This window comes from Pinus tabuliformis, chromosome 4_2 (assembly GCF_031772625.1).
Source record: "Pinus tabuliformis cultivar Carrire ecotype Pingquan chromosome 4_2, CPIR1, whole genome shotgun sequence".
Classification (NCBI taxonomy): Eukaryota; Viridiplantae; Streptophyta; class Pinopsida; order Pinales; family Pinaceae; genus Pinus; species Pinus tabuliformis.
In genome coordinates, this window is record NC_142304.1 from 709,995,775 (window position 1) to 710,020,954 (window position 25,180).

Sequence of the window (25,180 nt, forward strand, 5' to 3'; positions counted from 1 at the left end):
AAGATTTTTGTAGACCATCTGTAAGGGCTTAGATGATGGTGTAAGTGATGCCATAGCAACATACAAGTCATGGGTCATCTACCAAGAGCATTGTACAACTGTGGGGCTGGGTAGGTAAAGGTGAACCGGGTGCATATTCTTCATCCAATAGGTGAATCTCGAGCAATCTCTGAACATCTCTAGGGATCCATGGAGTGTTGTCTACTACTATGGAGGCCCATGGCTCTCAACACACACCCTACATGTGCCAATGCAGCTCTTTGGAGGGTTAGGACCCCGTATAGGGAGACCAAACCCAAAATGGAGACCACCTGCAATCCTGCATAAGATCCAATGCGTCCCCTAGCCTTCCAGTACAATAAGTCATCAAGGAAATCGAGTAAAAAATCTTACAAACCATGGACAACAGGTGGGGACTTCATAATGGCATGCCCTTCCATAGTGGGCTTTGGCATGTGCTAATGTCTCCAAGCTCCAAATGGGGTTAACCAAGTATCTTATTAGGTGGTTTCTACTTCTAAAGGGGATAGTATGTCCAAGGTACATCCTTTAAAGGGTGGTGGCATGTGATAAAGAGATGAATGGAGTAGGGAATGAAAGGGGCAACCCTGGGTCACATGCTGGGGTACAAGGGTAGCTAATACAAGGGAAGCCCACACTTGGGTATATAATGTATAAGAGGGAGAAATAGTGGTACATGAGGTGGATAAGCCTTGATTTTTTCACCCTTATTCATATGCCTTTTGCTTTTTATGATTTTCTTTAATGGACTACTCGGGGCTCAAGAGGTAAGAGCATGATGTGTGAGATAACGCAGTGGATACCCCCTTTGAGGTAGGGCGGTTCATTACTCACCAGGGGTTGGGACAGTCATGGGTTCCTGTATGATAAAGGAGGCTCATCTAGGGGCTGTAGGAACCAGGGTGATGGCCATGATAATGGGGTAGAGCTCATGTATTGGCTTTTGCCCACGTGCTAAATGTGTTTGTCCCAACCATCTTTTGCATTTTGTGGTACATATTCCTCTAAGATGTAGCCAATTATGCTTTTACTTTTCTTTTCAGCAGCATCAACCTCTGGGGCATCTTTCAAGGTCCGACCTAAGGTGTGGGTAAGGGGAGGCGGAAGGCTAACCCTATGTGGACCCAGTGGAGGAATGTGGACCCAGGTGGGAGAAATGATGAATGGGGTCATAATGAGTGGAATGGGAGTGATATATGTGGATGAGAGAGCAGGACGACACAACCAAAATTGGGGTTTCCCATGTAGTACCATCCCTAAAGCCCAAAGGTTAGTAAAAGAGATCTCATGAGACTAGGGTCCAAGGTTAACATCCAAAAGAGGTGTAGGGGACAAGAGCACATACCTAATTTACTCTTTGCGTTGAATCCCCTCATTAATCCATGCCTAGAAGTGTCCATGATAAGCAAACTACAATACTCAATTACCAAATGACAAGGCATACATTTAGGTTCGGGAGGCCCACCTTCGAACATATGATCATAACAAATGGGTGAGGGACCACATGGCTGGCTCAGGTGGCAGAGAAATGGCACAACGAGTCAGTTGGTGGCTGCAAGGGGCTGTCAGTTGAGGACCATCTTGGAGAAAATTTTTCTCCTAGGGATATCAGCCACAAAATGGTGGGTAACAGGAGGTATTCATAATTACATATATACAAAGGTACATGGAAGATCTCAAAATGATATGCTCTATGAAGAGTCACAACACACACAATGCTACATATTAGATACCTGTCCAGGGTACTCTAATTTGGTGGAACTAAGGTGGACTCAAGCTTTAGCCATTCTAGCCACTCTACCACCAATCTAGGGATCTAGGTGCATATCCAAGGTCGGAGCTCCATGACCAACATCACTCTCCCTACTTTGAGATCTAGACATCAACACAAAGGCCGACCAGATGTCCTCCTAGACATTTTGTATTACACAAGATGCCTCATCTCTCCTTTAAAACTAAATCAGATATATATCCATTTCTCCAAGTATGTTTCAAACGTTCAACCTTCTTATGAAGAGATCATGCACAATCACAACTCTAATCCGTAATAAACCTTTAAAGACGTATTCAAGTAAACACAATCTTCAGGGTCCTCAATCATTTGGATGTTGCTTATATCATCATCAAGTTATCCAAATACATCTTGTCGGAAGCTTTCTTCTTTCATTTCTTCAGTAACACCAAATACAACCTCAATACTTCTCAAGTCTTTTGTTTGCAACTTCATGAATCATGAACATTCATTTGTAGTACTTTCATTCATTCAGTTTAATTCTTACTTCAAGGTATTCATTATGATTGTCATAATATGCCCTCCCTCTCAACCAGAAAGATATACCCTTTCTTCTATCTAGGCCCCCCCCCACAACTTAGGGAGATCAACAACTTCATAATATCGAAGAAACTCCATCCTTTTAAGGCTTCATTTTTTTCTTATGGTATCAAGGTTATCTTGATCATCATTATTCTCGTAGCTTCCTTCATCATGCTCATCATTATTATCGAACAACTTCAACATCTTGAAGATTATTTACTTGCAAAACTTTAATGACAAGTACAACCAAATACAAATATGTAGAAGCATGAATATCAAAATCATGTCATTACAATGGAAGCATCAAAACATTCAAGCTTTAGACATCAAATATCTAAACTTAGTTAGGTTCATAATTAGCAAGGGTCATATCTTTTATATTCTAGACTTCAACTTCTTGCTAGGGTTTTGTCATAAACCCTAGACTCCATCTTTGAGACACAAAGCCTTAGATATTAGCGATTCAATCAAATAATAATCATCTAATGGTTCAACAATATGCTTTTGGAATTACATGTTAGACTCTACTAGGGTTTGTTGCAAACCCTAGATCAAAATAAATGATATCGAAAACAATATCATTATATCCTAGAATATCAATCTCTACTAGGGTTTTGTCACAAACCCTAGATTTCACAAACTAAAACATGAGCATCAACAATTAAGTTAGCATACTTGCGCATATATATATAGGATGCATTTCATATCGGTATCTAATAGGTAAACCCAAGACACAAAACATTGATACTTCAAAGTTAGATATACAACAATTTTATTTAGACTAGGGTTTCAATCCTACATACATATAGACCTAGGGTTTCATTCCTAGGATCTTACTATAAAGGTTTTGTTCATGAACCCTAAATCACCGAACCCAAAAAATCTAGGATTTCATTTAGGCATTAACAACAAACCCTAACTTATCAAAACCTTAAAGATCTATGGTTTTGATATGGACAATAACAAGAAGTCCCTAAAAGACTAGGATTTTTACTAAAACAATATCAAAACCCTACACACCAAAAGAATAAGATTTATAGACTTTATCAACAACCCCCAAGTAGATTAGGGTTTCATTATTTAACATTGACAAAACCTTAGCAACAAGAGGCCAGGGTTTTACGATGAACCCTAAAGGTTAGGGTTTCACAAGAATGATCAAATGATAGCGTAACGAAGGTAGGTTCAATCTAATGATTAATCACCCTAACAAGGATCTTTAAGATTCAAAATCCTAGACATAACGATGTCAGTAATGTAAAACAAATTTCAAAAGAGAATGAACAACCTTTTTCTATGAAGAGAACCTTGTAACAGAACTTGTAGTTTAAGACATACCTTGAAATGTGCTTTAAAAACCTTATAGGGCATCAATTCTTGAAAGGCTTCCTTTGCATCAAAACTCTTTCCATGCTTTAAGTCTATCCCATGAAATCTCCTCCATAACCTTTGTGTATTTTGCAATCTTTCCTACCAAGGAAAATACAAATAAAAGGTTATTAGCATATAATACAAACAAACCCTAATATGAGAGGGAAATCAAACATAAAGGAGGAAACAAATAATAAGATACTTATCTTTTGGTAAAATGGTGAAGGCTCCCTCTTAAGCCAATCCTTTGAGGGATACCTACACTTTAGATAATCCAAAGATGTTCTAACAAGATATATTAGACCTACATATTCTAGAAATCAAAACATAAAAGAAAACATTGTAAAACTTAAGATAGAAGGATATGCGAGGGACAGTATTCCCTAAGAGTCTTTGGCAAATAGATCTTTGATATCTAATTCTTCAGTCTTATTTTCTTAGGTGGAGCTTCATTTGCAACATTCGCATGTTCTCTTTCTCACTTCTTATTCCTTGGATTTTCAAGACAATGACTTTTGTAATGACCCATCTTATGACAAGCGTAGAATTCAATCTTGGATAGGTCAATTTTCTTCCTTGGTCCTTTGAACTTCTTGAAGGTTCCCTTCTTCTTGTGATGAGCAGAATAAGCATTAGATGTGTTGTCTTCTTCATCCTCCTTCTTGTTGTTTACTAATGATATTCGGGCTTCTTCTTGACTGCATGCATTCCACATTTGTTTGAAGGTTGGAGTATCTTTCCAACTGCTAATCCCTGATGCAAAAATAATCCAAGATTTTGGTAGACCTAGAAGAGCAGCAATTATGAGTTCTTTTTCTAGTACAACCTCATCTATTGCTTGGAGTTCATCTCTTATTCTAGATATCCTTACAAAATATGATGACACAATATCGTCTCTTGTCATCCTTATTGTCCTTAGTTCATTCTTGAGGCTAGCTATCTGACCAATGTTCTTGATGGTGAATAACTTGGAGAGGGCTTCATACATTGCTTTTGCAGATTCTATATTAGATATCTAAGGGATGAGATTGTCCTTCACTCCATCTACAATCAGATTCATGGCCAAGATTTAGGTATCTCTGAAATTCTTCTTTCCTGCATCATCTGTAGGTTTCTTGACTTTCCTTGAACGAGATCCAAAACTTTGTGCCTAGCGAGGATAAGATCTATCCTCTTTTTCCATGCCCTGTAGTTGGAGGCTCCTTCTAACGTTTTTTCTCCCTTCATTGTAGTTGACATAGTTCCTATAGACAGTAGTCTCCTTCTATAGTCCTTTTCCTTAATGACTCTTTTGATCCTCTTTTCTTCAATAGATCTTCAAGTTGCAATTTTCTTCCTTCTTCACCTTAGCTTTGATACCATGTTAGAAAATCGGAAAGGCAAAAAGATTTTCTCATGTTGATAATTACTTTTTATATATTTGTGTTCTTATTAACTTATGTTCTTCTTTTATCTTTGTTTCATCAAGCAATCATCAAAACAAAACACGAAGATAAATGACACCAGATAAGTGTAAGTGGTATTATTTTACCCATTTTCTTCTTAATTGTTTTTTATATAAGTAACTTTATAAAAAAATTATTATAATGTAACTTTTATTTTTTAAAAGCTACTTTATAATGTTTTATAAGGTCACTTAAAATATAATTTTGTTAAAGTTAATTTATTTCTATTTGTTTGTTTATGCCAATAGTCATTGTATGAATTTGTAGAGCCACGACCGGACGGGGTTTGTTTGACCGAGAATTGTTGCTTCTACCCCTTGATCTAACACTAGTGTATTTAGACCAACCTATTGCGTACTAGATCCCTGTACGTTTTCCATGAAACTTTCTATCGTTCCTGTGCTATGCCTCCTTATCTCCAGTGCAAATCGCCAGTTGGTCCCTATATTGACATAGGCCCTCATGAAGCGAACTAGGGCAGCAATGTTGGAAAGATATATGGTGAAAATATGGTTGCCTGCATGAGATGTCGAAGGAAATCTTGAGGTCATCAACAGTGAATGAATAGGTCACCTCGTTGTCCTCGGCAGTCGCCATGGAGACGGCCTTTTGAATTCCAATATGGTTATTCAACAAAATCTGCAGCCGGAAAATGTCGATCTGATGGAGATAAATTTTTATCTTCCCTTGAACGAATTCTCTTAAATCTTCATCGACTTTGGATTCAAAATTCCCTTCGGGTTCCTCATGTCCTTTTGTCTTCGAGAGCACTAGAGGTTGTACTTTGAAGGGAAGATATCTATAATGCTTTATGTCGGTTACATAGCGGATGAATGCCTCAAAGCTTCTCACATCCTAGGGGACTCTGACAATGGAAACCCTCCCGCGACTTCCGATATAATCGACTGACAAGAAGTCAAATGTTTGTTTGTCTTCATCCTGGTAGAGATGCAACTCTTGTCTGAACTTCTCGGGCGGCCTATAGCCGAGCACTGTGCTATAAGAAGTGTAGAGTACGGGTAACGAAACCTCGAGTCCCATCGAATACACATTTTGTTGATTATCATGTATTTGGGACCTTTGAATCCCATGGAGAAAATGAAATTCAGTAAATCGTTGACATCTATCGGTTTCCGGATCATGCATCGCTTGTTGTATACCCAAAAAAGTAATTCTCTCCTGATGGCTTGGTTATTTTTGGTGTCAAGGACCTATTGACTCTCCAAATAATTTATCAATGAATTATTTATTTCTCTGTCCTCTGGAGTTAGAGGGAATAATGACAATGGCGGAGACAAACCACAAGAAAGGGCTGGGATCCACTCATCACTAGTAATTTGCCCCTGTGGCTTGTGAGCCATGTTTGTCTTCGATGTGAGGGGAAACATGCTCCTTAATACTCCGTCTAATGCGATTGGGAAATCTAGATTATAATGATTATTAGAATTAATGAAACCAAAATGACTCTCACAAGGAAAGGAATTCCCTTTGATATCATGCATGGCATTTGAGGAAAATGATCCAACATCAATTTTCTCATTGTTTACACTATGGGTATCAATGGCATGTAAGGTATCAATAGCGAAATTAGGTTCATCAATCGCTGGTGCGTCCTTGCTCCCATGCTTAGTAGGGCTTTCTGGAAATTCCAATAAGTTAAATGATACAGTTCCATCACCCCTACTGAATTCTTTTCTGCATTCTCTATAAATTGACTGGTTGTTGTCCATTTGATTAGTCTCATCTACATCACCCTACGGAGTTCCTAATTCAACATATTCAACATTTTTTTCCAGGTTAGAACATCTTTCATTGTTAGTCTCTTTCATGTCTATATCCTCTTCCATTATAGATGTTGAATATGTTTCAAAATGCTTTATTGATTTTGCAATTGATCTTTTTATTTGCTGTAATGATTCTCCAATCTCACTTAACAATTCAAATTTAGATTTATGATATTCGTTTAATTCCATGATTTCAGGGCCTAAGCTTAATGGAAGATTGTGCAGTAGATACCGTCTAAAGGGTCGAGTTGCTTTGATACCATTGTAACAACAAAATTGTAGCTTCTTGTACTTTAAAATTGTAAATACACAATTGTATTGTAAATAATATTTTTTATTAATAAGCTGAATGTACAAGGATGATAAATGTTACAATGAGGGCCTGCTTATATACCTAGGCAGGTGCCCTTTCATGAATGGTCATGTCCTTTAGATATGCCTTCCCATTTAACTAGAGACTATTTAATTAATCGTTATGATTATTTATGATTTACATTTGTTTATATTTTTTTTTATATAAATTATATTCGTAACAAATTGCAGGTGCATGGGAGGAAGTCCCATGTATGCACATTGAAGAAAACCTTGTATGAACTTAAGCATGTACCTTGTGCCTAGTACTCTAGGATTGGTGGGTACCTACTTGGGTTGGGATTCGCCAAGAGTGAGGCGAAATCCAACTTGTATTATGTACTTGTTGATGGTGAGCTGCTCATCTTGGTACTTTATGTTGATGGTCTCTTTTATGACGGGATCAGAGAGGCTCATATGGATCTGTAAAGAGGACCTTACTTCAGAGTTCGAGATGAAGGATATTGGATTGATGCGCTTCTTTTTGGGACTAGAGGTGTGGCAACAACAAAGAGAGATTTTCCTTGGGTAGGGCAAGTATGCAGTTTAGATCTTGAAGAAATTTAGGGTGGAAGATTGCAGGCGTATGTCTACATCTATGATCACTAACTTGAGGAAGATTGATGCTTCCGAGAGTGAGTTGGTGCATCCTACTTTGTACAGGTAGTTGATTGGGTCATTGATGTATTTGGTCAATATTAGGCCAGATATATGTTTTGTTATGAACACACTCAGCCAATTTATTGTGGAGTTGAGGAGGGTTCATAGGGTGGCAACAAATGATATGCTCGGGTATCTTCGTTGTGCAGTGGAGTTTGGACTAAGGTATGTCAGAGTTGGTTGAGTGTAGTTGCAGGGCTACATAGATTCAGATTGGCTGGGAGCGCAGTGGACAAGAAGAGTACTTCTGGATGTTGTTTTGAGCTTGGGATCAACAGAGATCTCGTGGTTTAGCAGGAAGAAGCACTCAGTGGCATTTACCTTAGTAGAGTCCGAACACGTGGCAATGAGTCTAGCAAGTGGTGAGGCCATATGGCTTCACATGATGCTCACTAGATTGTTTGGTTTTGAGATAGGGCCTACAATGATCCACTGTGATATATCAAACTTTTGAAAAGTCCAATGTTTCGTGACAGATTCAAGCATATAGATATCAGATACCACTTCATCAAGGACAAGGTCCAAAGAGGTGTTGTGAGATTGCAATACATATCCACAGAAAAGCAAGTGGAAGATATTCTCACCAAGCCCCTAGTGAAGGGGAAGTTTATTTTCTACAGGGACAAGCTGGGGTTGGTGGATAATCCCTCTCTTGCTAGGATGGAGTGTTGATTTTATAGCTTCAAAAGGTATTCTGCATAGGTTATTGTCTTGCATGCAGGAGAAGTCCTCTTTAGGTGGTTGTTCTATAGGAGCAACTATTATTGTCTACTTTCTAAGTTTTTAACTTGGGAAAATTACATTTATTAATTATTTGATTAATGTTGACTTTGGACTAATGTTTTTCTAAGGGTAAATATTAAATTATTTAAGTCACTTAGAGCTGATCTCCACCGTTGATCTAAGAAGGTTAAGATTTAATCCTAGCCCTTTATCACTTTGGAGATTAGGGATTTGGCCTATGGAGAGTTTGTAAAGAGAACTTAAGGGATAGGATGGAGACACACAGGAGAAATTTAGAGAGATTTTCTGAAGAATTTCCATGAGTCATAGTGCAGATTTGGTGAGTGAGAGATTCATAGGCTGAAGAAATCAGAAAAGTGTGCAGCTGGGAGTTCGAGTGAGCACAATTTTGTAGGTTGAGCGCACAAGAGGAGGGCTGAGGTGTGACGTGAGCTTGAAGAGGCTGAGAGGTCGAGGTCAAGGTCAAGTTTTGGAGTGGTTCCACAAGACTGGGGAGGTCAAGAGGGTTGAGGTTGCACTAATGGAGGGGCAGCTTCAAGAGTGTTGAACTTGTGAAATATAACCAACAAAGTGCAGGACAAATTTTTGAGGGTCGATTTTGCCAGTTTTCCCTAGCTGTACTTTTTATGTATGTCTAAAGGGCCATTTTCTGTGGTAAGGGAGCTGGTAGTTTCTCTGAGAAAATTTAATGAAGAGAAATTGGAGGGTTAAAATAATTGTTGTTCTTGTTTGAATTTTTTTGGATTATTTTCTGCTGCTATTTGCTGAGCTAAAGTACCAGAGAATTTTCTGTTTGTAGTTTTCAGGTTTTATTTACTATAGAAAAAATTATTTACTGGGTAAAATAATTTGAGGATAAAATAACTATATGAGACATTAAATCTGAAACTGACACTTGAAAAATAACATTTAGGTTTTGTCTTATGGAGCATCAACACTATAGAAGATAGATTTTGTACAAATACTTGGTTGGATGCTACAATACCCACTTGGAAATTTGTGGATATTGAATTTATCTAGGTGCATTCACCATAATTTTTTACCATAACTTATCTTTATATATTAAGGCTTAATTTCAGTGATTTTGGGCATTTGTTTTACTTTTATGGTTTATATTCTATAAAACCCTAGAAACTTGAAAGAGTATTGGCACTTTTCAGTTAATTCATTGCATTTCATTGCTTTGTTTATTTGATTTGCTATTAAATCACTGGCAATTCTCTCACCAAACTATTCTTACAATATTATAAAACGAAAATACCTTTGTATATATTCATGTTTATGATCTTAACAATGTAAGAGTTTCACACCATAATCTTTGCTAGATGAGAAAGCCTTAGGCAATTAAGTGATTTTCCATGTATCCTCAACATTCCCACAGTTAACACCATTTCTGATTATGAACTTACATATCTCCAGGGTTAAATTGTTTGTCATGCCAGTTGAACATTGCATCTTGATTCCCTATTTTAAATATGGGCTTCTCCTTATTCCCACCTTATATAACTAACTTGTTTGGCAATTCATATTACAACAGGTCTTACAAATAGTTAAGTAAGATTTGTCGATTAAGCACAATATTCTATGATGCTCAACATGCTTGCTTCTCTATTAAATGTTTCTACTTGCCCAACACTATCGATTCCTTTTTTTAACAAGGGGTACTTCAAATGTGTTGTTACAGTGCCATTGGGTTGTAAGTGGAGTCAAATGTTTAGATTGTTGTATATACATTTATTGAGTTTTGCTTCTTTCAATATGTGTTGCACTTTGGCTTATTGGGATAGTGGTTCTGGAAACATTACTAGATAAGTTCACTGTGCCTTATGTGCAATATTTGTGTGTAGATGTTCCATTTAGTGCAAGAAATATATTGGAGGATCAAGAGCTCAAAGAAAGCATTAAATCTTTCAGGTACGTATAATTGTTGTCCTGTTTTGCTTCCAAATTTCAGTATCTCATTATGAATCCTATTTAAATATATGAAGACAGTGAATGACTAAATCTTTATTGCTGTCATTTGCTCTTGTAGTCCATTTAATTATATTTTGCATTGTAATCACTTTTATAGTCATGACTACTGTTGTATATAACCAAGCAATTATGCAGTATGTATTATTTAACTCATGATTAAAACTACTACAATTAGGTTATTATTCTGGTGAGTTGAACTCATCCCAGGAAGGCTAACGTCTTTGACATCAAGCATGTTCAATTCTAAGTCTCAGGGTTTGCTGTATTTGAACCTTGAGGTTCAAAATTCAGCAAATTTGGGTTTGTCCAAGTTTGTCAAAACCTGATGGTGAACCTAATGTCAGACCTAAATGAATTCAAAACTGAGCTGAATTTGAACAAAATTTGAATTTAATTGTGGTTTACCATTTGATAGAGGTTTGTTTTTAGGTTTTTAAATAATTTATAATAAAGAACAATTACACCTAAAACCTAACTCTATCTGTACCCTGCATGTTCGTTTTTCACATGTTTGTCTTCAGTCTTCAAGCCCTGCCCCAGCTCCTTTCTGAACGGTAGATTATGGTCTGTAAACCCTTGAAGGTTCAATCTGCTCAGGCTCAGGCTTCAGCTCAACTCTACTAGTACTAGCAGCTGAACGCTCAGTCCTGACTAGTCTCCAGCAACCTTTGACTCTGCCTATTTCCATTGTGTCATATGTCACAGACTCACAGTGGGGTAGGGCTTCCATAATCCGTTTCATTGAGGGCCAAGGCTTGGGTGAGTATATCACTTTAATGTTGGTGTGTGTGTGTCCATATATATATATATAGACGAAACTAAAGGCAAACCTCATCTGAAACTGATTGGAAAATTCGATTTCAAACTGAGCCTAATGGTTGCCGAACCTGAACTCGAACCTGAACCATTTGAAATTGATTAAATTACGAAAGTACAAACGTGTCCACTTTTATGAACATTATATTGGAGGAGCTGTCAACTATATTCAATCTATGTTGATTTTCTGGAGTTCATATAATATAAGTAGCTTCTTGTTGGCCTTTGCAGACCCTCAGTCAGTGATGACTGCATTGTGTTTAGCATTATTTCATTCAAGTCACTCCTCCATCTAGAACTTATAGATGTATTTACTCAAAGAAATACCAGTACCTTTTAGATTCCCTTCCAATCTGTTGTTCAAGCATGTCTGAGCACTGCTAATCATGTTTTAGTGATACCTTGCAAATATATGTCTGTACTAGAAGAAGATTTTGTTGGATATGCACTGAAAGTTGCTCGAGAATGTTGAATAGTATTTAGTTCATAGTGTATCTGACATGATATTTTTAGTACCACTTATCCGAGATACAATAGAGAACTGATGTAGATGAGCAGTTTCTTTTTTGAGAGGTCCTACAGCTGACTGCAAGAGAACATGGGTCTTTTGTGCCTCATTCTACAATGAATTTTTTCTGCTTCATTCGGTAGGGACATTGGTTTGATGCCTCAGCCTGAAGGGATTTTTGATATCTTGTGTAGTAGAGATGTATATCTATTATTAATAGCTTATTTGTAAGGAACTACTGGGTTGCACAACTAAGCTGTTCAATCAGTTTCACCTTTCCGTTATAACCTTGACATTATCCACCTTAGTGTGTAATCATGCAAGGAAAGACTAGACATAATATTATCACTTTACAAGTTTATAGTTTGTACTGAATATCAGTGCTGTCTAGTCATGCATAATCGATCATCTTCTTTTGTTGAGGAGCAATTTCAAATAGTAAAACATTTCAAGCCTCACGAAAAACAGAATCACAGAATATTCTGGTCTAAACCCTACTCACATCGGTTGGAGTTGGTATTAATGCTTGGAAGTTCTATTTCAACCATGTATTATATGAATAATGCAACGCAAGGTAGCCCACATGCATTTTGGGATAAAACAGTATTCCTTTTATACTTTTTAAGTAGAGGTAACAAGTTTTGGAGAGTGATTAAAATCCATAGACCATTGCAACATCTTCGTTGGATATATGCCCTGACTGTGATTTTTTTTTAACCTTAAACTTGCATCTTCCCTGGTCATATATCCTAGCAGGGCACATATTGATGTTTATGTAACTTCACTATTACACTCCAACTTTTTTGGTTCTCGGAGATGGACTGAGTTTTTAAACTGTACAATTTCAAACTACAAAACAGCATGAACTGAATTTAACATCAGCTGTGCGGCAGCAAAAAATTAGGGGAAAAATTTCTGCACTGGGTTCATTTTCCATGGCAGGGAAAAATTAGGGGAAAATTTTTGCCATTGATCTATTTTTCTATGTTTTTTCATCTTTTTTTCTTTCTTTTTTTACCAATTTCCATTTTTGTCTAAATCTGATTTACTCGAAATTTTTATATGGAAGTTGAATATTTTTCCAAAAATATCAGCAAACATTTTATAGTTGGAATTAATAAGATTTGCCAAAGGTATCTACACTTCAGTATGGAATCTTAGAAATTTTCGTGCTGCCTGTTAATTTTATAGAGTATAGGGGCACACTGATATGTATTGGTTATCAAGAGAATTGTAAAGTTTCTTGATAGGCAGACAGGCTCTTTGTAAAATTGAGGGTTATGAAGGTTTAGTACAACTCAATAGTATGATTGCTATTACACCTTTTACCCAAAATTTCACCAATTCTTCACCGACTTTTAGATGATTACCGAACAGTCTCTCCTTGAGTTCTCAAAACATTCTTTTCTCCACGTTTTTTTTTGCTCGGGCTGAATCGGCAACCATGGTGGGCTTGTACTCATGTGATAAGGGGCCGTTTCTGACCGCTACCACTATAGCCTCCAGGCATACCAACATGGCCTCTGATGTGGCACACAGGACTAGTCAGTGGTTTGAACCAATGACGTCACAAGGAGTGCGTTAACAGTGCACTTGATTGCCAACTGATATACACCCCGGGGGGTTCCATGGAATCATTTTTAGTAGAATATCATGTCTCCATTTATTTTTCATTAAACCCCACTGAATTATTTGTTTGGTGAAATATTGAAGAAGTTCATATTCACTAAAAGGTAATAATTTTCTTGTGACCTCTTTACTAACCACTATATTCATACGATAACAAAGGGGCAATCACTTGAAGCTTGTTGTATGAGATGATCTTAGGTGAGCATAATCTGTAACAGCATGCGAAAATATATTAGATGATCTTATAACTTCAATAACTCTTTAATATTCTTGATTGCAATTCAATGGGGAAAGGTGTCATAAACTTTGTCATTTTTAGGCTGCTTCTAAATCTTTGCTCGAGTTATAGGCTTGGCTTGGGAGTTTGTATATCTCAATTATAATGGCACATTATATTGCAGCAATTGTATATCTAAATCAATGTGTTAAATTATACAGCAATTGGCCCACCTTTCCCCAGATCTTTATAAAAGGGGAGTTTGTTGGAGGCTCTGATATTATCTTAAACATGCATCAGGTAAGTGTCTATTAAGATGCATGTGGTATCATTTATGTTTTAATCTTGTTAGATTAAGCTAATAAACGTGTTACCTTGCTTACAGTCTGGTGAACTAAAGGAAATGTTGAAGGATCTGACACCATCCAGTAAGTAGAGGGTCAGGCATGATTCTCGTGGGCTCTGGAATGCGTTATGTTGCATTCTATATTACAATTACTCCATGTTTAATAATTTATCTAAGCTGAGGTTGTAGGAACGTGTTGATTATGCATCTCATCTAATGGGATGGTTCTTAAGAATTGTTGTATTTATCTTAACAATTTATGATGTTTATCTTGCTGTTAGCCTTTGATATTGTAATATGTTATGTTTCCATTTGATATTTTATCCTGCCCCAAAGTATTGTAGTGAAATACAAAGGTGTCTTAACATCTGGACAGTACTTTTACATCGATTAGTTCGTATTTTAAAGTTGACACACAATATGAAAGGGAAGCCTGCTACTAATAAAACAGATTTCCTAGTCTCATCCTTGCAGAGGTCTGGACATGGAATACCTTGTATTGTATTCAATAACAACGATTGTTAAAGGTCTCAAAGGATTCGTATTCAATAAGACGAGAGCATGTAGACCAGGAAGGTCTCAAAGGATTGTTAAAGATGAACATAAACATTGAAGCTCCAGGGTTTATATATTCACTTTGCACTAAAAATTATGCCTAGTGATATACGGATGTATGTTACCCCTAGATCATGAAACATATGCAAGCTATTTGTATTTTGTAATGAACAAAGGGCATTTCATTTGAACGAATGTTGTTTTCCACATCTTTTTTCAAGTAATTTTACAATGACATTTTTGTTCTATGCAAAAGCAATTTTGTTGCCTTGTTGTCTGCTTCATAGATTGATGCATGTTTCTGCAATAGTACAATGATTTTGATGTTAGAAGGGAGCATATGTAGACGAGGAAGGTCTCAGAGAATGTTAAAAATAAGCATTAGCGTTGAAGCTTTGATGATTTGTATAAATTGTGACTGGTTATATATAGAACTATGCTACCCCTAGAACATGAAACCTATGCAATTATGTTATTTGTCTTGGATAAGGGATTTTCATTTGAATAAATGTGGCTTGGCACATTTCTTATTATAGTAATTTTAGAAATATATTTTGCGTCATGCAAAATAAATTTTGTTTTTATTTTTCTTTATAGTGATTTTATAATGGTTGATGTACCAAGAAGGTGATCTGTAGACTATCATGGATATTCCACTAGGGAATTCATCATAACATATATGTGAAAATAAACTGAAATCTATACGAAGAAGGGTTAATTCCTTGTAGATTCTAGACTTGTTATTACCGTTTTGTTGTTTATGCATGTAAGAGATGCTATGTTGAAAATAGAAAATAGGTAAATACACCCACTCGCGAACCAGGATGAACACCAAGATATGCTCTGGTAAAATCTTTTGGGAGGAAACCTAGTTGGAAGTTGAGGTTGCTTTGCTATCTTTTGTCTGGAATCGAAATGATGCAAGTACAAAGGAGAAGACACTTTTTATGGAGTTGTCTGTCACTTGTTTCTTGTGGATTGCTACAAAACACAAACCCCATATGTTATGCTCTCTATTTATCCAGATTCGGTTACTCTATGCTACTATGGAACAAAATGCAAACAAATAGAATGAAACCTCATTTCCTCTTAGTGGGCTTGGTTATAACACAACTTGATAGCCAATTAAGGGTTAAGTTTGACTCCAACTCTCAACTATAATTGCAAATTCGACCCTTCTCTTCTTTCCTCCATATTCTCAATATGGCTAGCCCATTTTCCATGAGTAATGGCGGTTGACATGGCATCTCCTCGAATTGTTAATCATGACAAGTCAACCTTTGAGAAGCGTAACTTTTGCATTTGAAATCCGATTAATGCATTTCTTGCACTGCTGGAAAGGTGTAGAACAACCACACATGGTCCATTGCTTAAGTAGGAAAGTTTTACCCCCAAAAACCGTCATTTAAGGCCTCAAATTGGTCTCTCCCATTGCTTAAGTAGGAAAGTTTTACCCCCAAAAACCGTCATTTAAGGCCTCAAATTGGTCTCTCAATGTTTTAGATTTCAATTATCGAAATCGGTTCCATTAATAACATTGTTCTTTTTTTTTTCAGTAGGAAAAAATCATCATATTATATATTGAGAAATATATCATGTTTACATTGAGACCGCAGTCCTGGAAATATGGATATATGGCGTCTGAGAGGACGCAAGAGGAGATGCATCAGACAGCATCAATCAGATATAATCAGCATCAAGATATGATTCATAAATTTGAAAGTAGGATCGGCAGCATGTGTAAATATACAAGGCATGAACATATGAGGAAAACCTGTATAGAGAACCGCCATAGGAAAAGTGTGATAATAAAAAGCCCTGTGCATCAGTGTTGATATGCCATTAATAACATTGTTCATGTAAGCTATATTTTTCAAAATTTTCTCTCTAAAAATATCGAGATGGATGCAAATTATATAATGTTTCAATTTAGATCGTATCTTTAAAAAAGAAACCCATATTAACCCTAGAACATGAAATTTATGTAATTATATTATTTATATTAAATAAAAGAATTTCATTTGAATAGTAATTTTAGAATGGCATTATGTCATCCCAAAGAAGTTTTATTGCCATTTTGCTTTTACAATGATTTTCATGTGACGAGAAGAACATATAGACCAAGAAGGTATCAAAGATAAATATAAGCATTGAAGTTTTAAGGATTTATAGAAGAATTTGCATGAATTCACCAAACTATAAAAACATTGAAACTTCGAGGATATATAAATTGGGTGCATTAATTTGAACAAATTAATATATGAAACTATGTTATTTTTGTGATATGAAATTATCCTCTACGGAATTTTGAAGGATTTAGCAAATTATAAAAATATTAAAACTTCGAGGATTTATATCATTGAGCGCATTAATTTGACCAGTTAATTTATCTTATTTTTGTAATATGAAATAATGCTCCATTTTTGTAATATGAAATTATACTCCATGTAATGATCCAGACTCGTCCGACGGATTTTATTTAGAATATATTAAAGCGACATTTTTATTTTATGCAAAACTTTGTTTGAATTTTATTTAAGTATATGTAATTTGTCATATATATATATATATTTTAAAGTAACTTTAAAATGATATCAATTTGCTTTGGTATTTGTTTGTAGTATAATTTATATTTTTTTGAGTAATTGTAGGTTGTTTGGTTTAGAGTAGTTTTTAAGTGATATTTTGGAAAGTTTTCTGGTTTATTTTCTGATCTAATTTGTTTAGAATCTAGCTGAGATTTGTTGAAATTGCAAGTTTGACAAGTAAACTCTTCACCATCGAAGTGCCCTAGGTGTTTTTTAAGGTGCTGAATCCATATATGCAGTGAAAAAATCAATTTAAACAACACAAATCAAGATTTGGCTACAAAATTTTCATCAGATTCAAGCAGAAATCTGACGGAAAAAACTGCACTCAAAGACTATTCTATTTGGTTTTTATTATGATTTAAAATTTTCCAAAAAAAATTCAAGTGCATTATAATTATAATAATGTTATATGCTATAGAGTTATTCCCAGTGAAATATGATTAAGTTATATGATTTATAATATAACGTATATGTTTGTTTTTTTTTCAATTTTCTTTGGTTTTCATTTACGATCTAAATATTTCTTTCAAAAAGCTCAGAGTCACAATACAATTAGAATATTCAAATTTTTAATCAAAGTTTTATGTAATAGAATATGAGCTTTTGTCTATAGTATATCTTATGTTTATTATGTTAATATATAAGATGAAAATTTTAATGATTTGTTGCAATAATTCAAGAGCTGTTATATATATATATATATATATCAGAATGAGTATTTCAGGAGAATCGGTAATTTTGATCATTTAGATCTAAGACTTTTGTGATTCATAATGTATATATCAATTTCGTTGACCCAATCTCAATGATGTGATTAATCCGAAAGACTGATATATATAAATTTCGATTAGATTAGTTGTCACTATTATATCACATACAACTATTCCATAATTACCACCAACCGGTCAGTTGCAACATGTCTTTGGAAACTTGAACCCACATACCTATGGAAACAAATTATTCACCAAACCATTCAAACTAAGATCTTTTGTCTATATTTTATATTAATATCATTAATACATTAACTATATTAAGCATGATATGAGTAGTTTAATAATTAAGTCGATTAAACATGCACTATAAATTTCCTATAGTATTAATAAAAGGATGTAATCTAAAGTTAGTGGTTTAAAGCTTTGGATGAATGTTGTGAGTTTTATTTTAGTAAAGTTTAAATTTGTCGTTGAAACTAACTCAAAATGAAGACATTTATGCTTGAGTTTGTACTCCATGATGGTACTCTATTCACCAGCTTTAAATACTTTTATTTGTAATGCACCACAAAGCTTTCATGAAAACGGTAATAATCTCTTAATATTTTTAACATCTTATCTATGTTTACATAGTAGAGTGGAGAATTTTAACAAGATTTATTAAGATGTAATGATAAGAATGTGCAAAAAGTAGATGTTAAAGATTGTAGCTACAAGGTATAGGGTTAACAATGTGTAGCATGATGGGTAGAGTGAGACATATCACCACAAGAAGGAAGGAGGGTATGAAATAACCGCTTAAGTTTTAGGGTAAATTTGATAGGCCCTTCTAGATAAGAAGAAATTATGAAAGAAGGCCATTAGCTTATTTAGGATTTCAAGGTTGATTATGTGACCTAGGGGTGTAGATTAATTATGGTAATTCAATTAGGTCTCAACAACAATAAGAAGTAGCAACAAATTCATGGAAGGTAATTAATGTATTGATATCATTTAGTGAGCTTTGAAGATGAAAAATGATGAAATCAAAAGACTCACTTATAAGAATGTTGTCATAAGTGCATATGCAACTTAAGTTGAAGATGAGAGGCCACATGTATATCTATGGTCCCACATCAACACCCAAAATTGATTCTTCCAAGCTTGGCCTATTGCTAGAGGAATGGCTCTAGGCATCTTTGGTGCATGTTTTTTAACAAGAATATATAGGCATTTAAAAAGGTACAGGATGCTTGAATTGGATGGTGGTCAAGTAATGCATAGTGGCCTTACCAAGAAAGCATTTTCTTCCAAAAAATGATACCATAATGAGGCAAACAACTATGCCTTGTTCAATTAGTCAGGTTAGATTATGTGTTTCTCATGCCTTGCTAATCATCAAGTTAGATTCAACCCTTACCGTCATTGTAAGGGTTTCTCCACTTCAACGACCTTGCATTGTTGCTTCACTACCTTGCAAATTAAATTTCATCTTTATCTATGATAGAATGCAATAAAAATACTTATATCTACCATATCAAAGATTAATAATTAAGTTTTCTATGGTGATTTTAAGTGTCTTCATAAAGGTGGTCCGTTTTATCTTTGGTTGTGCTAGAATCCCCATCAAGGTAAAAGAGTTGAATCATTCAATGCGTGGGTTGGTACTAAGTTAATGGGGATGCCCATGACAAGGTAATGAACCTTAAAAGGAGAAACCAAACCAAAAGCAACAAATACTTGTAGAGGCGTTGGAGATGACATGAACAAGTCTATGAGTGTGGGGGAGTAGGAGAGCTAGATAAAGATTTAACACTTATATATGTTGGAAATACAGGCGGCAGGGGGGGGAGCGAGCGGGGTGGTGAGGGGTGAATCAATATTTCATTATTTTTAACTATTTTTATCTTTTAAAACATTTGTTGCACATAAATCATGAAACACATTTTTTTACCTACGAAATACTTATACAACTTTTCTTTGTAAATATTTTGTAAATTTCCATGTACAAAGTAAGCACCAACTTAAAACTTTCATATGAACCAACCTATAGGAGATTTCATTCCCCTAGTTGAGCACTAACTCAACAATTGTAGGCATCGACCTACAAGAGACACCAATACCCCCAGTGGAACACCAACACAAGCTTTTTATTGGATCTATCATCAATAACATTTGTCCTCAACAAATTCTTCAGTGAGTTGTCATCTAAGCATGCAACCTTTTGGTTTGTGCCTTCAAGCTTTGATCACATTCACTTGACCTGTACACCTTAAATTTTTGCTCTTCAACTAGGATTCTTGACTTAGATCTTTAGACTTGATCTCCTACATGTCAATTTTATGTATTTGATCAAAAAGAGGTATGCCCACCAAGTAGCTTGTACTTAGCACTATAGATTTCTTTCTGCTATGTAGGGCTTTCAACACATTTGGAACCAAATAGGTCTTTACAACCTTGAAGGCTTGTTTCCTGCAACCTATCAACCTTTGCACTAAACACTCACCTTATGTAACTCACAGGCCTATCACAAAAATTGTCCATGATAACCCTGTTTTTACCCCACCTCTATCCACAAAAATCAGACCAGAACTTGGTCTATAATAGGACTGCAACGTCGACCACAAACCAAACTTGAGCTTGTTGATTTTCCATGATTTTCTAATCAGATAATTACTTCTAATGATTTCTTCATTAATTCATCTTATGTCACACACATCATTAAAGCAATTATGCATAGGAAATCTCAACAGTAAAACAATAATGACAGAGGGAGCATGAAGAGACAGCCAAACACAAGACACAATTTTTTACCCTGGGAAAACCTTAACTAGGGAGAAACCCAACAACCTTTTCTTATGAGAAGTTTAATTCAACAAGAGATACAATTATTTTTTTAGTCAAATAAAATCAAACTAACCAACAAACAATCCTAGGTCAAACTTGGTCAAACTACCCACAAGCTACCATAGTTAACCTGTGGTCAAACTGCTAGAGATAGGTTGAATTTCAACCACTTGATGCTATCTAAAGACGTTTTGTTTGTTGCCCAAAATATTCCCTAGAAAAGTTTGACCAGTTGGTCAATTCCTGCGGCCCACATGTGCAAGGTCAACACTGGTCAAAGAAGTGATCTGTCACAAAAAAATTGTCTTAGAGAAGCTCGACCTCTTTTCTCATATTTCTCTCTCCTTCACATGTGTGAAAAAAAGATTAGTGCTTGTGATGATCCACATTGTGTCAAAATGGTTGAGGACAAATGACAATATATAATGAATGATGGAGGTTGAATTATTGTGTCCCTAGTTGGGCCGACTTGACCTTTTGGAGGAAAAAAATTGAATTTCAAAATTTAGTTTTTCCCTCTTTTATTTGGAGCCGACTTGAATTTGAAATTGTAATTTTCTTTTTCTTTTTCTTTTAAGGGCTTATACAATAAGTGAATACCAACTGCAACTACCAAAATTTAACACTCCCTCTTAGCTAGGGAGGTATTCACTTTGACTTCTTCAAATGTTCTCATTGTTAAAAAGGTTTTCTCCATCCCGAGAAAAAGGTTAAATGAGCTAGATATGTTAATGTATCCATTCACGTCATGTTCTACACCAGAACCATGTGGAAAGTATCCTACATCATCATGCAAAGGAATCTAGTCACCCACTAGACACATCCCCTTTGCAAAGGATCTAGTTGTCCACAAGCCAATTACCCATTGGTTGGTCATGAAACCCCTGACACAAGACTAGTCCTTGTTTCACTAGCCCACCAAATCATCACTTGGAACCACGTCAGGCACCCCTTCACAAATGGTGAAACCTTGGGCCCATTTACCATTCCCACATGTTGTCACATGCTATTGAATGGAAAATCAAGTTCTCGATGCTATAAGACACTCACTCAACCCACTATCTAAGCAACCTTTGGCAATATGGTCAGATAACCCCTGACCGGGGGAGCACTCTAGGCCTTGATACTCGTTGGGCCAATCTTCGTAGCCACATTACATTGCTCTTGGTCAATACCCATGACCCGAGGAGAATCTCCACCCCTTGATGCTACAACATCAACACTCCCTTTAACCAAGGGAAACATTCTCAATCACTCCAAGATTGTCCCTGAAGTATATAAACTTCATCTTGGGACAAAGGCTTTGAGAGAATGTCAACAACCTGCTCGTTTGTAGAAATGCATTGGAGCCTCACTGTTCCTGTTTGTGCCATGTCCCTGTACTTAATCTCAATGTGCTTCAACTTGTCATCATGGTTGTCTCTATCATCTAATCAAATAATTCTGCCAATAGCTTCCAAAGCCACACTGGTTCCCAACTTGCCAAACAAACTACAATATACTCTTCTTCAGTAGTGCAGTCAACTTCTTGCTTATCATAGTATACCCCAAGTTGAATAATCATCTTGATGTGCTCTTTTTGTCTTTTGTACTTTTTGCCCATTCTAAACTTGTATATCCATGTAGTTGTACTTCCATCATTTGAGACATATCTCAATCCATATCCAATAGTACTATGTCAGTACCTCAACACATGTTGTGCCACAACTACTTTCCAGTCACTCTTTTTGGGTGTTCCTTCTGACACAAAGAAATCTTGTTGTGGTAATCATGACTTCTCCCTCTGCCACTCAACTTCTTCAGATTGGTAACCATGGGAATGGCCATGGACTTGTTGTTCATCATCCCAAATCTCTGAAGAATTGTAACAATATACTTCCTTTGCCCAATGAAGATCTCACTTGGATTTTGTCATACTTCTAGTTCTAAGAAGTAATGTATCAAATCTAGAAAAGTTTGACCAGCTGGTCAATTCTTGCGGCCCACATGTGCAAGGTCAACACTGTTCAAAGAAGTGATCTGTCACAAAAAATCGTCTTAGAGAAGCTCGACCTCGTTTCTCATATTTCTCTCTCCTTCACACGTGTGAACAAAAGATTAGTTCTTGTGATGATCCAAATTGTGTCAAAATGGTTGAGGACAAATGACAATATATAATGAATGATGGAGGTTGAATTATTGTGTCGCTTGTTGGGCCAACTTGACCTTTTGGAGGAAAAAAATTGAATTTCAAAATTTAGTTTTTCCCTCTTTTATTTGGAGCTGACTTGAATTTGAAATTGTAATTTTCTTTTTCTTTTTCTTTTAAGGGCTTATACAATAAGTGAATACGAACTGCAACTACCAAAATTTAACACTCCCTCTTGGCTAGGGAGGTATTCACTTTGACTTCTTCAAATGTTCTCATTGTTAAAAAGGTTTTCTCCATCCTGAGAAAAAAGTTAAATGAGCTAGATATGTTAATGTATCCATTCACTTCATGTTCTATACCAGAACCATGTGGAAAGCATCCTACATCATCATGCAAAGGAATCTAGTCACCCACTAGACACATCCCATTTGCAAAGGATCTAGTCGTCCACAAGCCAATTACCCATTGGTTGGTCATGAAACCCCTGACACAAGAATAGTCCTTGTTTCACTAACCCACCAAATCATCACTTGGAACCACGCCAGGCACCTCCTCACAAATGGTGAAACCCTAGGCCCATTTACCATTCCCACATGTTGTCACATGCTATTGAATGGAAAATCAAGTTCTCAATGCTATAAGACACTCACTCAACCCACTAGCTAAGCAACCTTTGGCAATATGGTTAGATAAGCCCTGACCGGGGGAGCACTCTAGGCCTTGATATTCGCTGGGACAATCTTCGTAGCCACATTACATGGCTCTTGGTCAATACCCATGACCCAAGGAGAATCTCCACCCCTTGATGCTACAACATCAACACTCCCTTCAACCAAGGGAAACATTCTCAATCATTCCAAGCTTGTCCCTGAAGTATATAAACTTCATCTTGGGACAAATGCTTTGAGAGAATGTCAACAACCTGCTCGTTTGTAGAAATGCATTAGAGCCTCACTGCTCCTATTTGTACCATGTCCCTGTACTTAATCTCAAGGTGCTTCGACTTGTCATCATGGTTGTCTCTATCATCTAATCAAATAATTCTGCCAATAGCTTTCAAAGCCACACTGGTTCCCAACTTGCCAAACAAACTACAATATACTCTTCTTCAGTAGTGCAATCAACTTCTTGCTTATCATACCCCAAGTTGAATAATCATCTTGATGTGCTCTTTTTGTCTTTTGTACTTTCTGCCCATTCTAAACTTGTATATCCATGTAGTTGTACTTCCATCATTTGAGACATATCTCAATCCATATCCAACAGTACTATGTCGGTACCTCAACACATGTTGTGCCACAACTACTTTCCAGTCACTCTTTGTGAGTGTTCCTTCTGACACTGAAAGAAATCTTGTTGTGGTAATCATGACTTCTCCCTTTGCCACTCAACTTCTTCAGATTGGTAACCATGGCAATGGCCATGGAATTGTTGTTCATCATCCCAAATCTCTGAAGAATTGTAACAATATACTTCCTTTGCCCAATGAAGATCTCACTTGGATTTTTTTCATACTTCTAGTTCTAAGAAGTAATGTATCAAATCTAGATTCTTCATCTCAAACTCAGAGGTCAACTCCCTCTGTCACGTGAGTCCCTCTACTCCCATCAGAAACAAGTCATATGATAACAAGATCAACTAGGACTCATCATATATCCAACCATCCAAGAATACCATGCCCAAGGTCCATACAAAGCCTTCTTTAGTCTGAAAACATGAGTTTTTCTCTCATGTACCTCAAAGCCCTGAGGTAGCTCTATGTACACTTCTTCTTCCTCAATTAATCCATTAAGGAAAGAAATCTCCACATCCACTTGATGTAATTTCCAACCCGTAATAGGAGCAACAAAAATAATAGTTATAATGGAAGTGTACCTAACAACTGAAGCAAATGTCTTCTCATAGCCCTCTCCCTCTTCCTAGGAGAATCACTACTTTGTATTTCTCTATGTTTTCATCTTATTGCATACTTGTAGATCTACTTAAAATTCACCGGTGACTTCTCTTTCGCACAATTTCCTTCATCATGGCATCCTTCAAACTTGTTGGCATGCCTTCTCCCTATGAACTAGGAGCTCTTCTGGTCACTAGATATGATTATAGATGTCAATACAATTTCTCCCCTTGAACATAAATCATTGATCATGGGAGAATCCTCTTGCCACAAACTTCGCTTCATTCTTC

At 36.1% G+C, this 25,180-nt stretch overlaps 1 protein-coding gene across 2 annotated transcripts in view; it reads left to right on the plus strand.

Moving 5' to 3' along the window:
- Positions 1–14,930, plus strand: part of LOC149171467 (monothiol glutaredoxin-S15, mitochondrial-like) — a 164,732-nt gene extending 149,802 nt beyond the window's left edge. For both annotated transcript variants that reach the window (XM_089424094.1, XM_089424092.1), the window contains 3 exons: positions 10,538–10,604; positions 14,056–14,134; positions 14,220–14,930. In XM_089424094.1, coding sequence (XP_089280220.1) covers positions 10,538–10,604; positions 14,056–14,134; positions 14,220–14,270 — 197 coding nt within the window. In that variant the 3' untranslated portion in view covers positions 14,271–14,930. The remainder of the gene's footprint in view (positions 1–10,537; positions 10,605–14,055; positions 14,135–14,219) is intronic.
- Positions 14,931–25,180: the final 10,250 nt, after the last annotated feature.